At 53.7% G+C, this 14,319-nt stretch overlaps 1 protein-coding gene across 1 annotated transcript in view; it reads left to right on the forward strand.

Moving 5' to 3' along the window:
• Positions 1 to 2,492: 2,492 nt before the first annotated feature.
• BMP8A (bone morphogenetic protein 8a) overlaps positions 2,493 to 14,319 on the forward strand; it is a 35,700-nt gene continuing 23,873 nt past the window's right edge. Inside the window, 1 exon segment of the mRNA XM_065895914.1 lies at positions 2,493 to 2,829. Within this exon segment, the coding sequence (XP_065751986.1) occupies positions 2,493 to 2,829 (337 nt within the window).

Raw genomic sequence — 14,319 nt, forward strand, 5'->3', positions numbered from 1 at the left:
CAGGCCACAACACGGAGCAGCACCACTGGTTTATGGGAATGTGAAGCCATTGTTTAAAGAGCACAGCCATCTTCACTCATCCTAAATTGAGATAAATGACTTCTATGAATCAGACCAGCACTGGGCTGCTTGCAGTCTTGCTGGGAGGCCAGCAGTTTACAATACACAACTGGAGAATTACAGGCTAGATCTGAGACCTCCAGTGATGTGTGGACTCGGGGGAATGCAGAAGGATGCCCAGGGATAGTGAAGGGGGCAGGAAATTCAGAGACCCTGACCAACTCTGACAAGGGAACACCCCCTTGACTCTGCCCCCTGCCTCTGCATGCAGTCATCAAGCCCTGTGGACTTGCCCTCCTAAGAGACTTCTCTGCCCTCCATTCCTCTAATGATTCTCCATTAGAGGATCATTGTCAACATCCCCCGACCCCTCCCATTACTGTACCTGTCTCCAGCTGTGGGCCCTGACTCCAATCTCCCTCCCTCCAATCCATAGTCCCCTCTGCATCCAGGCTCTGGTCTTTTCTTGAGAACTTTCACTGGCTCATCTGTAGCATTCTCATCCAGCTTCAGCAGCCTGGTGGAGTTTTACCTGTTGAGTAGAAGGAAGACTAGGCATAGACTTAAGTCACCAGCAAATGATTGGATTTAAGATTTGATATTTTTTAAGTTTGAAGTGATCTTGGGGAAATGTGAATTTTACTGGACATCATACCTTTATTTTGAAGTTTAATCTTGAACCCACGTTGGGACGCCATAACCAGCCCCTCACCTGGCCATTTGCCCCCCAGGCTCTCCATGAGAGCCTCACATGAACAGCTCATGAACAGCTCACCTGCATGTGCCCACCTGCTGCAGCCCAGCTCCGGTGTTGTGTGACCTGAGGGAAGTCCCTTAACCCTTGTGTGCCTCAGTCTCCTCGTCTGTTAAATGAGGTGGGGGAGGGGCGGTTAGGTATCTACCCTATGACAACGTGTGAGCACGAAGAAATGGTACAGAACACGGCTGGCACATGGACAGTGCTCACTGTCACCTGCCACTGTTGTGCTTCTTGGAGTCTCCGCCTTCGCACAAGCTATTTCCTCTGCCTGGAACATTCTCCTCCCACTGACCTTTCCTTCAACCCAACCAATTCCTCCCGGCCTTCAGAGCTCAGTCTAAGTGTCTCTTCCTCTCAGCGCGGCGCCTTAACCATAAACGAATAAATGCGGTGAGAAGGCGCCTAGGGAAGAGCAGGGTGTGCAAATCGGGGCTAGTCAATGGAGGAGTTTCCGTGAGGAGCCTTCTCTCGCAAGCCGCTGAGGGCCGTGACAATTCAGATGCGCAAAGGCTCAGGAAGGGCACCACAGCTCCTTGACCGGCGGGAGGCGGGAAGCGGGTGCGTGTACCCCGCGTGCACCGGGATCCGAAGGGCGCCCAGCCAGACCTAGCGGTGGCCCGCCGGAGGCGCCAGCCGGGAGCGCGCGGAAACCAGGCGGGTGGGCGCGCCAGGAGCAGTGACGGAGCAGGCGTCAGGTGTCCGGGAAAGAGCTCCCAAAGGCGCACGCAAGGGGACTGCGGAGAAGGCACCAAGAGGCCGGCGAGGAGCTGCGGTGGCTGGGAACCCGGGCCCGGCTGCTAGCAGAGGGATGCGCCCCACTCTCGGGCCTGCCTGTCACCCGCGGGGCCCCTCTACCTCTAGACCCGACGGAGGCATTTCCGGTCCTGGAGCGACACTCGTGCACCAGGAGGGGCTGCGGGGTCAGTCCTCGGGCCGGACCGAGAGTTGGGATGCCACCCGGGCAGGGAGACCAAGGACACGCCCCGCGGGAGGGCAGGGTCCGATCTCCCCGAACCGCTCCGCTATCCTGGGTCCCCAGGCCGAGTCCCCGCGCCCGCCCGACAGCGCGGCCAGCGGCGGGAGGGGAGCCCAGGACGACCTCGAGGCCCCCGACGGCTGGGCTAGGGATTCCTCGCCGACCACCTACCAGCGGGTCGCATCTCAGGTCGCCAACACCTGGCATCCAGAGCCCCTTCCTGGAGCGTCTGTTCCGCGGCCTTGGTCCCGCCGCTGTGCCCCCATTGGTCGAGTTCGGAGGGGGCGGGACCCGACGGCTGCAAGTTGGACTGAGAGAGGCCACCTCGGCCCGGGGCGCGCGGCACAGACTGAGGGTCCGCGCCTCCCGGAGCCCGGCGGGAGCTCGCCCTCCGCCTCTGAGCTGAGCTGCCTCGGCAGCAGCCGGACTGTCTGGCGCGGCGGCACAGACAGACTAGCCGACGGTCCCCGGTCCCCGGATGAGCCCTTGCCCGAGGAGGTGCGGCCCCATCCGACTACCCGGAGCCACGACAGGCGCCGCGGGCCGGGCGCTCTAGGGACCGCGCTGCGTTCGCGGGCGACGCCCGCCCCGTCCCGCCGGCCCCAAGCCCGGCCCGCCGCTCGCCGTCGGGGCGGCCCCAGCCCCGATCCCGGCCGGGAGCGGATGCGCGCGCGGTGAGGCCGCCCGGGTCCCGCCATGGCCGCGCGCCCCGGGCCGCTCTGGCTGCTGGGCCTGGCGCTGTGCGCGCTGAGCGGCGGCGGCGCCTCTGGCCCGCGCCCGTCGCCCGGCTGCCCGCAACGGCGCCTGGGCCCGCGCGAGCGCCGCTACCTGCAGCGCGAGATCCTGGCGGTGCTCCGGCTGCCCGGGCGGCCCCGGCCCCGCGCGCCGCCCGCCGCCGCCCGGCTGCCCGCGTCCGCGCCGCTCTTCATGCTGGACCTGTATCGCGCCATGGCCGGCGACGACGACGAGGACGGCGGGACCCCCGAGCGGCGCCTGGGCCGCGCCGACCTGGTCATGAGCTTCGTCAACATGGGTGAGAGCGGGCCCGGGGTGGGCGGCGGCGACCCCGCGAGAAGGCGCGTTGGGGACGTCTGGCCGAGGGGCCCCTCGGAGGCTGAGCGCGGGCTGCAGGGGCGTGTGCGCCACCTCGGGCAGGGCGAGCGCCCTGCTGGGAGTGGGGAATCCCCTTGTCGTGGACAAGGTACCGCAGGAGGGTAAACCACCCGGGTCAGGGCAGTGAAGTCTCAGGGGGGTGGGGGGTGGTGAGCTGCTTATCCAGCAGGGACACATGAGGGATGTGAGTCCCAGAGGCGTACATTCACCCGCGGCCAAACACACCCGATGGTAAGATTCATGTAGTGCTGGGTGGATGCGGGCAGTGCCAGGAAGACAGTCTGGTACTGGGAAGGGAGGCAGATGAGTAAACAGAGGCTGTGATGCTGTCACGTTGATAAGGGCGGTACTGAAGAGAGGGACAAAGTTCAGCGTGGAAAACCGTGGTCACATCATCAAAGCACCAGAGTAGAGATGAGGACCCAGATGTTCTGAGTCCACAGCAGCCACTTCCCTGGGCCGCCTAGGGGTGGGGTGCTGCTGCGGGGTGGGACGGTGGAGAAGGAGTAGACTCTGAGCTCAGCGGGGCAGGGACTGTGGTCATGTCACCCTGGGCTCACACCCGGGACTTGGCTTGTCATGGAATGAGTGTCCAGGCTATTGAATGACCTGATGGGCAGCTTGGACCCTCTTTGTTCTCCCACGTAAAGCCCAGCTTTTCCTCTCTGCAGAAATTATACTCCAAATCGTGGAGCCATTTACCCTTAAAGTTCTCAAAGATAAGTTTTCCATTACTAAACTCTCTTTAATCTACATTCATGAACATATGTCCCCCACCTGCTTTGCCTCCTGTCTGTGGCCAGTGAGGGGCAGGAGTCTGGGCTGAGGCAGACACTAGGATGGACCTGGGGACCCAAGGACTACAGCTCAGCCTCAGGTGGGGAGAGCTGTGGGACCCAGAGCAGGGAGAGGACCCTTGCCATGGTCACCAGCCTCCCTTCACCTACAGCACCGCTCTTAACCCTCCCAGCAACCTTGTTAGCAACATGACATTCATCCCCATCTCCCAGATGAGGACAGGGAGGCTCAGAAAGGCAGTGTCTTGCTCAGGACAATGTGGCCTCTATGTGGCCAAGCCAGGACAAGCCCAAGTTGTTTGGCCCTCCATCCAGTGCTCAAGGAGGTGACGTTTCTGTGTCAGGAGGGCAGGCTTTCAAGGTGGAGAGAGCTTTCAGAGGGATTTCGGGAGAGGAACCCAGGGGTCAGAGTGACAGTAAGTTTTGTGGGTCTTCAGCCATTTGCCTAAAGGAGGCCCGTCTCCCCCAAACCAGAGCTTGTGATGGGCTCAGGTGGGGGAGCGAGCAGCAGGAGGCAGCCGTTAACCTCTGCGGAGAGCCCAGTGCCAGGCACAGGACTTGGGCTGGCGGGTTCTAGATGCCACCTTCCTGGTTAGAGGGCAGGGGTGGGGACTTGGGACAGAGGCGACCACATGTGGAACTGAGGCTGGAGCTCCGTGCTGGGGGCAAGCTGACCCCGGGCTCAGGACCAAGAAGAGCTGTGGATGCAGTCACCCTGAGAATGCCTCCAGGGGAGCCGTCCATCTGAGTGAGTCACCGCCTAGCCCATGCCCCTCTTCCCTCAGCATCCCCTGGGGCAAGGGGTGCACAGCCCTGGTGGGAGCTGCTGCTGTGAGTCGAGCAGCACCCTGAGCTCAGGAGGAGCTGGTTGCCCTCCAGCTTCTGCTCTGTGATCTTAGGGAAGTCCCTTGCCCTCTCTGAGCCTCAGATCTCTGCTTGTAAAATGGGGCTCCTAGTGATCCATCCTCAGAGTTGTTGTGTGATAGGTTGATAGAGGGGGAGGGGCAGAAAGTCAGCCCCCTTTTTAGGGTGAACCTGGCCCTGGTCAGTGCTGATACCAGACCCTCCCAGCTGCTGCTCAGCCTTGGTGTGGATGTGATGGAAATGTCCCCACATGTCTTATAGACATGTGAAACCCAGAAACAGATTTTTAAAGTCAGCCAAAGGTGTTTTTATCTGTTTTTGAATAAAAACTAGCATTTGAAGTTCCATAGTCCTATAAATACTCATTTCACCCATGCAGCAACTTGTGAAGCTGTTTTAGCAGCCTCATTTCATGGGCTCAGAGAGGTTAAATAACCAACCCAGGGTCACACAGCACGTCCATGGCAAAATCCAGGCTGTGGATTCCAAATCCCAGTTTCTTCCCACACCACCTCTGTGTGTTTCATGAAGATCTAAAGCCTCTGACGCTGTGGATTAACAAGCAGATCTTTGTTCAGTGGAAGCCTGGCCTGTGGGCAGTCCAGCCAGCTGTCTGAGGGCCTTCTTTATTCTCACGTACTAATTGCACTAGTAAAACTCCTTCAGTTTGAGTAGTTTTAACTGGTAATTACCTAGGCTGATGTGGGGGATTAGAACCTACCAGGATTGTTTCCTCCTTTGGAGGCCCCGGCTCCAGGCCCCTGAAGGTCAGCGGCCCCTGAACCACCGTGGAGTCTAATAGCAGAGTCGCTGTGGCATCAGCGCCCACGCCGAGGCTCCCACACCTGTTGGCTCCAGCTCCACCTCTGCTATTGGCCTCATCAGCTCCTGAGAAGCCAGTCGGGCCTGGTGCTTGCCGGGCCCCTGACCGTCAGTGGCACCTGTAGGACCCAGAGGCCTGGGCCTGCCGTCCAGGGGTCAGGCCTCTGCTTTTGAGCAGATGCTTTAGGAGCCGTGTCATGACTGACAGGGCCTGTGTTGGGGGCCAGGGCTGCAGTCAGAGCTGGGCCCTGCCTGGCCTGCCTGTCGATCTCCGCCTGTGGACTCTTGGCTCCCCTTGGCCAGGACACAGTGACGGGGCCGGTGCCCTCGAGGTGCGGACGGAGTCTGTCCCTGGTGCCGCCTGAGCTCAGGGGAGGAGGCCCTGATCTGGGAGGCAGCGCCCAGGTTCTTGTCCCTCCTGGGCCTGCCGTGGACTCCTGCCCGTCCCGAGCCACATCCCTTCCCTTCTCTGGGCCTCTGCTTTCCTGTCCGGCCCTGTGGCTCCTCGGAGGCAGCTTCTCACACCACCACCCATCCCTCCACCCAGCTCGGTGTGACTGGCTGGACCCCCGAGGGCCTCAGCCGGCCCAGCCAGCCCTGAGGGAGGAATGAGGCAGCAGAGGCCACCTCTGCATGTTCCTCCTGAGCCCTTCTCCGCATCCTCTCCTTGGAGCACCAGGTGCCCATGCTCTAGAGTGAGAAACTGAGGCACAAACAGCACTGCAGGCAGAAGTGTAGTCAGAACTGGATGGGCCATCTTCACTTTTGTCCTGACCCTTCCCTGGACTGGACTGATTCACTCCCGTGATCCTGGGTGGCTGAGGACACGGGTGGGGATGAGCTGAGGCTGTCGGATTCGGGAGACGCAGGGCTCAGTGTGAGCGAGGGACCTGGCCCGGGTCCTGCTCAGCCCCCTGACCTTCACCTCCGTGAGCCCCGGGGTCACTTTCTTTGGTTCTTTAGTAGGCAATTCTTGCATATTTTCCTGAATTCACTCCACAAATTGTCATGTAGTACCTGCTCTGTGCCAGGCTCTGTTCTAGTTCCTGGAATATGACAGGGAATGAAACTAAGTCCCCCCTTGTGGAGCTGACCTTCCAGTGGGAGAGAGAGACAGATAACAGTACATCAGCCACAGGTGATTGTCACGTGGTCTAGACAGTGACGCCTCTCTCTGGAAACCGGGAGCGGATGGACAGTGGGAGGGCAGGCAGGACCGGGCTGGGGGTTCTGGCCTGGGACTCAACAGAATTTGCATCATGACTCCACCCACTACTCTCAGTGTGATCTGGATTTTCAGTCCACCTCTAGGAACCTCAGTCTTCTCTGTAAAATGGAGATACTCATGGTACCCACCCTAGGGGCTGTTCAGGGATTGTGTGAGATGACACACAGGGATGACCACATGCCCAGAACCTCCTTGTCTGTCCTTTCATCTCATCTCACATTTACTGTCACATCTTTCTTTAATAAGAGGACAGTGAGGCTCAGAGAAGCTAGGTGGTTTTCCCAAGGCCACACAACTGGTCAGTTCCCTGCCTGCACATCTTCTGCTCTTGTCCTACACCGAAGTGTCCTCTCCCCCGAGTCCAGGGGCCATCGTTAGGTGCAGTACATGCCGCTGAATGTGACTGTGTTGAATGTGTGTTGTAAACTGAGAATCCTGTTTTGAAAGTGTCTTTATTGCTTTGGGGTTTACAAATAACGCATGCCCATTGTACAAACTTCAGACCACAGAGCAGCATATAACACAAGTGCCCCTGGGAACCCTATTTCTACCAGCCAGCCTCCTCAGGCAGCCACTTTCTGATTTCTATCACGAAACATTCCTTTGATCTGTTCTTGAACTTCGTGTGAATGGAATCATACATTCCCTACTCTGGGTCTAGTCTTTCACACAACATATTTTCTTGAAATTCATCCATGCTTTTGTTATGTATGTTGTTCTCATATAAGTGAGTTGTTTGCATTGCAAACCATTCTTATTAAGGGACATTCGGGTTGTTTCCAGTTTTTGGTTGTTCATAAAGCTATCTGGACGTGCTTGTACACATTCCTCTGTGGATATATTAAACCTGGATTTTCATCCTGACTCTGCCACTGGGGAGCTGTGAGACATCACACAGTTTCATTTTAAAGTCTCTGCACCTCATTCCCTCACCTTTAAAACAAGGTTCATAAGGGCTACCTCCCAGGGTTGTGTAGGACTAAGTGAAACATGCAGTCAGGCCAGCCTCATGCCTGCCACACGGTAGGAGAATAATAAATGGGAGCTGATATATTGCGTCCGACTTCCGTGCCTTTGCTCACATTGGACCCTCTGCATAGAATATACTCACCCCCATTTCTTCTTTTAAAAGGGATGGGCAGGGTTTTCCATAAGCCTCACTCCTCCCACGGCTCCTCCTCCGAAGGGACAGACTCCTCCCATGGTTAGAGCCCTCAGCCTTGCTCGTCTGGATTCCTTTTAGGATTCTGCCTGTCTGATCTGGGGGCACATCTAACCCCTCTTTCTGCTACTCCCCAGGAAACCATGAATAACCTGAGAACAGGGGCCAAATATGCGTCTCACGGCAACCCCCAGACTGCACCCCCCGCCCCCGCATGGCCACAGGGCAGCCTGGCAAAGTTGAGGGAACGAGGAAGGCGGCGGGAAAGCAGGGAGTGCCCAGAGCCAGGCGGAGGAGGCTGGGCCTGGCGGGTGGCACAGAAGCAGGGCCAGCCTCCCCGTCTTTGCAGATCACCCTGTCCCTCCCCTGGGACCTGAGTCCCCGCAGGGCCCTGCCTGGGGGACAGTGGCCTCAGCAGGCCACCTCTCAGGTACCTGTTGACGGAAGAATCTTGTGAACAGGTGACCCCCCCATCTCAGAATTGCCACCCAGAGATAGTCCAGGGCCACTCATTTTATATGGGCTCCAAGTCTGCAAGTCCACGTGAAGGGCCCCTAACCTGACACGTGACCCCCAGCAAGTCTCTGCCCCTCTGGGCCTCAGTTTCCCATCTACGCAGGGTTGCCACGAAGCCCTTTCCAGCTCCCACAAAAGAATGTGTCCCCCACCCTCCCTGCCCACTGATGGGGCTCCTCCAGGGCTGAGGCACAGGGCGGGAGGACACCCGCCACTCCTCACGGGCACCCATTCCCCACGGGAGAGAGGGGATGTGTCACCGTGACCACGTCCTTCTGGAAAGCCCCACAGTTCAGGCCTTTCCTGGGTTTGAACTGGAGGAACCGCATCCTTCTTGCTCACATCTCCTTGGATCTATGTTTGGCCTTGGCGGGCTTGATGTGGTGCAGTGGGCAGGTTGTTCCCTTTTAATTTGGGCTCTGAAGCCGGCCGAGGCCTGGACCAGTAATTATAAGCACAGAGCCATTTATGGAAAGAGCTCTTGAAAAAGTCAGTAATGAGAACTGACTAAAAATACCCCCAGGAGTGAAGCAGGGGGCCTGCTCTGGGCAGCGCTGAGATTCCTGGGCGGGAGGAAGCCCTGAAGGGGCAGAACCGTGGGGGTGATGGATTCTACAGCTCACTCGACACCCGCACGGGCCGCAAAGATCCGGGTGTTTCCTTAGGTCTGAGGGGCCCCTCGGCCTTGTTACCGGCAGGACCAGCCAGACGGGCCCAGCCCATCCGCCTCCGGGGCCCCAAGGGAGCCTGTCCTCCACCTCGGGGGACGGGCCGTGAACGGAGGCGAGTCCCACAGTAAAGTGAGAACATGGGTGGCTTGGGTTGGAAACCCTCGGTGACGTGGAAGCCACTCCCAGACCAGCAGGACGCCCCAGCCCAGGGGCTGCGCTGCTGTATGCTGAGCCGCTGTCCTGGGGACCAGGAGCCCTTGGGATGAGGGGCCGGGCCTCCCCTCTCTGGGCCCCCGGGATGAGCAGACTGCTGAGGCCTCCCGTTTCCACCCCACATTGTTCAGTCTCTGTCCTCAAAGTGGTCACCGTCCAGAGGGCAGAAGAGCCAGGGACGGGGACCCCCGGGACAGGGACAGGGAGAGACCGGCAGGCTGATGTGTGTGGGCTCAGAGGCGGGCAAGGGGGCTTTCACAGCTGGACCGAGAAGAAAGTAGCCTTTATACTTGGCGGGATGGGGCAACCCCGGAGAGAGCGGCTTCGAGGAGGGACTCCAGGGGGAGGGTGTTTGCACCAGAAGGCCCAGGAGGCCGTGAGGATGGGCAGGGCCAGCCTGTGTGGGTGAGGGGCGGAGGCTGGACAGCAGAGCCAAGCGTAAGACCCTCCCATGGGCCCTGAAGGGCTGGGGAAGGGTTTGAGGGCAGGAAGGACTGTCAGATCAGAAGATGCCATTCTGTCTCTCTTTCTAAAAATTTTATTGAAGTATAATTGATTTACAATGTTGTGGTAATTTCTGCTGTACAGCAAAGTGATTCAGTTATATATATTCTTTTTATATTCTTTTCCATTATAGTTTATCACAGACGTTGAATATAGTTCCCTGTGCTATACAGTAGGACCTTGCTGTTTATCCATCCTATATATAATAGTCTACATCTGCTAATCCCAAACTCCCAATCCTTCCCTCCCCCACGCCCCTTGGCAACCACAAATCTATTCTCTATGTCTGTGAGTCTGTGTCATAGATAAGTTCATTTGTGTCATATTTTAGAGTCAACGTATAAGTGATATGGCATTTGTCTTTCTCTTTCTGACTTACTTCACTTAGTATGATAATGTTTAGGTCCATCCATGTTGCTGTAATGACATTATTTTGTTCCTTTTTATATATATACCTCATCTTCTGTATCCGTTCATCTGTTGATAGACATTTAGGTTGTTTCCATGTCTTGGCTATTGTAAATAGTGCTGCTGTGAATATAGGGGTGCATGTATCTTTTCAGATTATAGTTTTGTCTGGATATATGCCTAAGAAGAGAATTGCTGGATCATATGGTAGTTCTATTTTTAGTTTTTGAGGAATCTCCATACTGTTCTCCACAGTGGCTGCACCAATTTACATTCCCACCAACAGTGCAGGAGGGTTCCCTTTTCTCCACACCCTCTCCAGCATTTATTATTTGTAGACTTTTTAATGATGGCCATTCTGACCAGTGTGAGGTGGTACTGCATTGTAGTTTTGATTTGTATTTCTCTAATAATTAGTGATGATGATTATTTTTTCATGTGTCTATTGGATGTATGTCTTCTTTGGAGAAATGTGTATTTAGGTATTCTTCCCATTTTTTTGATTGGGTTGTTGCTTTTTTTGTGTGTGTGTGTTATTGACTTGTATGAGCTGTTTATATATTTTGGAAATTAAGCCCTTATTGGTCCCATCATTTGCAAATATTTTCTCCCAGTCCATAGGTGGCTGTCCAAAAATTCGGTTTTTCTTTTTTTTTTTTTTTTTGGCTGTGCCGTGCAGCATGCGGGATCTTAGTTCCCCAACCAGGGATCGAACCCAAGCCCCCTGCAGTGGAAGCGCGTAGTCTTAACCACTGGACCACCAGGGAAGCAGATCCCATTCTCTTAATAGGCATGCTGAACTGGAAGAAGAGGGTGTCTTTTGAAACGATAAATTTTAGTCAGAAACAAGACAGATTTGGGTTGTCTCAGTGACTCTAAATTTGGTCCAGGGCACAAAAATAGCCCAAGCCTTTATTGGTGTCAGGCTGGCGGATACAGGGTGTGGCATCTAGAGATCTAGCCTGTGTGGAGGGTGCAGCCCTCAGACATGGGAAGGCAGAACATGGATGGTGGCTGTGGTGGTGGAGGCTGCCTCGTGCCCCCGGCAGGCTCTTTCTGCAAATGTGGGATCTGGAGGCCATTTTATCAGAGGCTGGAGGAGAAGGCCGAGTGTCTGAGACTGCTTATTTTCCTAGAGCCACAATAAGGGGTTAAGAAAGTAAACACTCTGACTGCTTCCCCAAGTGGAGCTTTGTAGAAAAGAAGGTACCTGTGGAACCAGCCGTGGCATCGTGCGTCCCCAGTGCTGGGCCCATGCCTCACCACTCAGGTATCTCAATGGAGCTGGCTGTCAAGAGTCTCTGTTGGCTTCAAGAAACTACAAGTGGCTTCCAACCCACCTCACAGGGTCATGAAGTGTCATAGCATCAGCAAGAGTTGAACTTTATTAAATTCTTCCTAGGTCACAGAACTTCTTTGAATCACTGTGATGAATTCTTGAAGGCTGAGAAGTAGGATTTATTGTACATGAACTGGCCTTGCTTCTCACTCCAGCCTCATCTTGGACACCTAGACCCTGGACCACTAGATTCCAGCCCTGTGGACCTCCTGGATGTTGCTCAAAGATTCAGGGCCTTTGCATTTGTGGTTCCATCTGCCTGGAAGGCTCTTCCACCACCTCTTCACATGACTGGTTTTTCTTCCTCCTCCAGACTTGACTATTTATTTCCCTCATTTAGGGTTTAGAAGAGTGAATTGATTCCTAACATTCTGCAAAGGCGGTGGTTCTCAGTCTCCCAGGAGACATTTGGCAGTATCTGGAGACATTTTTGGTTGTCACAGCTGGGGAAGGGAAGGTGGTGCCACCGGCATCTAGAGTGCAGAGGCCAGGGATGCTACTAAATATTCTACAGTACACTGTACAGTCATCCACAGCAAAGAATTATCTGGCCCAAAATGTCAATAGTGCCAAGTTTGAGAAATTCTGTCCAAAGATGACCAGTGTCGCTGCTGATGACCTAATGGATGTTAATATACGTGATACTTTTCAATCTATTACAGTTCTCTCTGATGCTCAAGTTGTCCCTTCCATGGCTATTATGAAGCCTCTTCAGGTTAGCTTCAGAGTACTTTTAACTCTCTTCTAGGAGGTTCAGGGAGCTTCCTTGCCTTCTGGGATGAGATGTTCCAGGCTGTGCTTACGCATTTCCTGCCCTGGGTCAGAAATGGGTCATTTCTCTAAGAGCCCTGGTGCCTTGTGGTGGAGTTGATCATTTAAGACTACACTCGGGGCATTAGAGCTCCCCACTGTCCCTCATTGGCCACCATTTCTAGGCTTTTTCAGTGGACAGAGCTAGGGAATATGTATTTTCTAAGAGAAAAAAATCATGAGTTCAAACAAATATTTCCTTTTTTAAAAAAATTATTATTTTTTGGCCACGCCAGGCAGCATGCAGGATCTCAGTTCCCTGATCAGGGATCAAACCCATGCGGAGTTTGGAAGTGCGGAGTCTTAACCACTGGACCACCAGGGAATTCCCCAAACTAATATTTCGTCTTCTTTTTTTTTTAATATTTATTTATTTATTTTAGTTTTGGCTGCGTCAGGTCTTAGTTGCCCCACGCGGGATCTTCATTGCGGCATGTGGGGTCCTCCGCTGTGGCGCGCGGGCTCCTCTGTTTGTGGCCCGCATGCTCAGTAGTTGTGCAAGTGAACTTAGTTGCCCCGCGGCATGTGGGATCTTAGTTCCCCAACCAAGGATCAAACCTGCGTTCCCTGCATTTGAAGGCGGATTCTTAACCACTGGACCACGAGGGAAGTCCCCAAACATTTCTTTTTTTTTTTTGCGCTACGTGGGCCTCTCACTGTCGTGGCCTCTCCCGTTGCGGAGCACAGGCTCCGGATGTGCAGGCTCAGCGGCCATGGCTCACGGGCCTAGCCACTCCGTGGCATGTGGGATCTTCCTGGACCAGGGCACGAACCCGTGTCCCCTGCATCGGCAGGCGGACTCTCAACCACTGCGCCACCAGGGAAGCCCAATATTTCTTTTTTTAAATTTTTGTTTTATATTGGAGTATAGGTGATTAACAATATTGTCAGGTGTACAGCAAAGTGATTCAGTTATGCATACACGTGTCTATTCTTTTTCAAGTTCTTTTCCCATTTAAATTATTACAGAATATTGAGCAGAGTTCCCTGTGCTATACAGTAGGTCCTTGTTGGTTATCTATTTTAAATATAGCAGTGTGTATATGTCAATCCCAAACTCCCAATCTATCCCTCAAACTAATATTTCCAATTCAAGCTTAGGATTATAGACTTACTTAAATTCTTTTTTTTTTATTTTTTTATTTTTTTTTATTTTTTTGCTGTATGCGGGCCTCTCACCGTTGTGGCCTCTCCCGTTGCGGAGCACAGGTTCCGGACACACAGTCTCAGCGGCCATGGCTCACGGGCTCAGCCGCTCCACGGCATGTGGGATCTTCCCGGACCGGGGCACGAACCCGCGTCCCCTGCATCGGCAGGCGGACTCTCAACCACTACGCCACCGGGGAAGCCCTAAATTCTTTTTTTTATATTTTATATTTCTATTTTCTTTTGCACTGAATAATTTGGTCCTAACAACATTAATATGATAATCAAACATATCCTACACGTGTAATAGGTGTAGAATAACGTCATCATAGCAATACGATTACTGAAAAATTAAGATTTATTTTTAGTTTATTTTGTCCTTAAGCTATCCCACTAGGGATTTACAGTCAAATTACTCTGTTTGAAAATGACTTGAAATAATTCCTCACTGTGTGGGTAAGCCACCAACTCAATATACCCACCATTTATTTATTCTGCATTTTAGTCTTAGGTATTACTCTTTGCTTTTGTATTTTGAATTATTCTTGTTTTATACTTATGTGAAATATTTACAAAATTTACAAAGCAAGGGACATTCAGAGAGGCCTGGCTTCCATGCCTGTCTCCTACACTCTGTCTCTGTTCTCTTCCTCCAGCAAAAGATAACTACATTTTTTAAGTTGAAATATAGTTGACATACAATATTATGTTAGTTTCAAGTATACTACATAGTGATTTGACATGTGCACACATTATGAAATGATCCCTGTAAGTCTAGGAACCATCTGTCCCCGTACAAAGTTATTACAATATTATTGACCGTATTCTTTATGCTGTATATTACACCCCATGACTTATTTATTATAATAACTGCAGATTTGTATCTCTTAATCCCCTTCACCTATTTCACCCACTCCAACTATTTCTTAA

This window comes from Phocoena phocoena, chromosome 1, assembly GCF_963924675.1.
Source record: "Phocoena phocoena chromosome 1, mPhoPho1.1, whole genome shotgun sequence".
Taxonomy (NCBI): domain Eukaryota; kingdom Metazoa; phylum Chordata; class Mammalia; order Artiodactyla; family Phocoenidae; genus Phocoena; species Phocoena phocoena.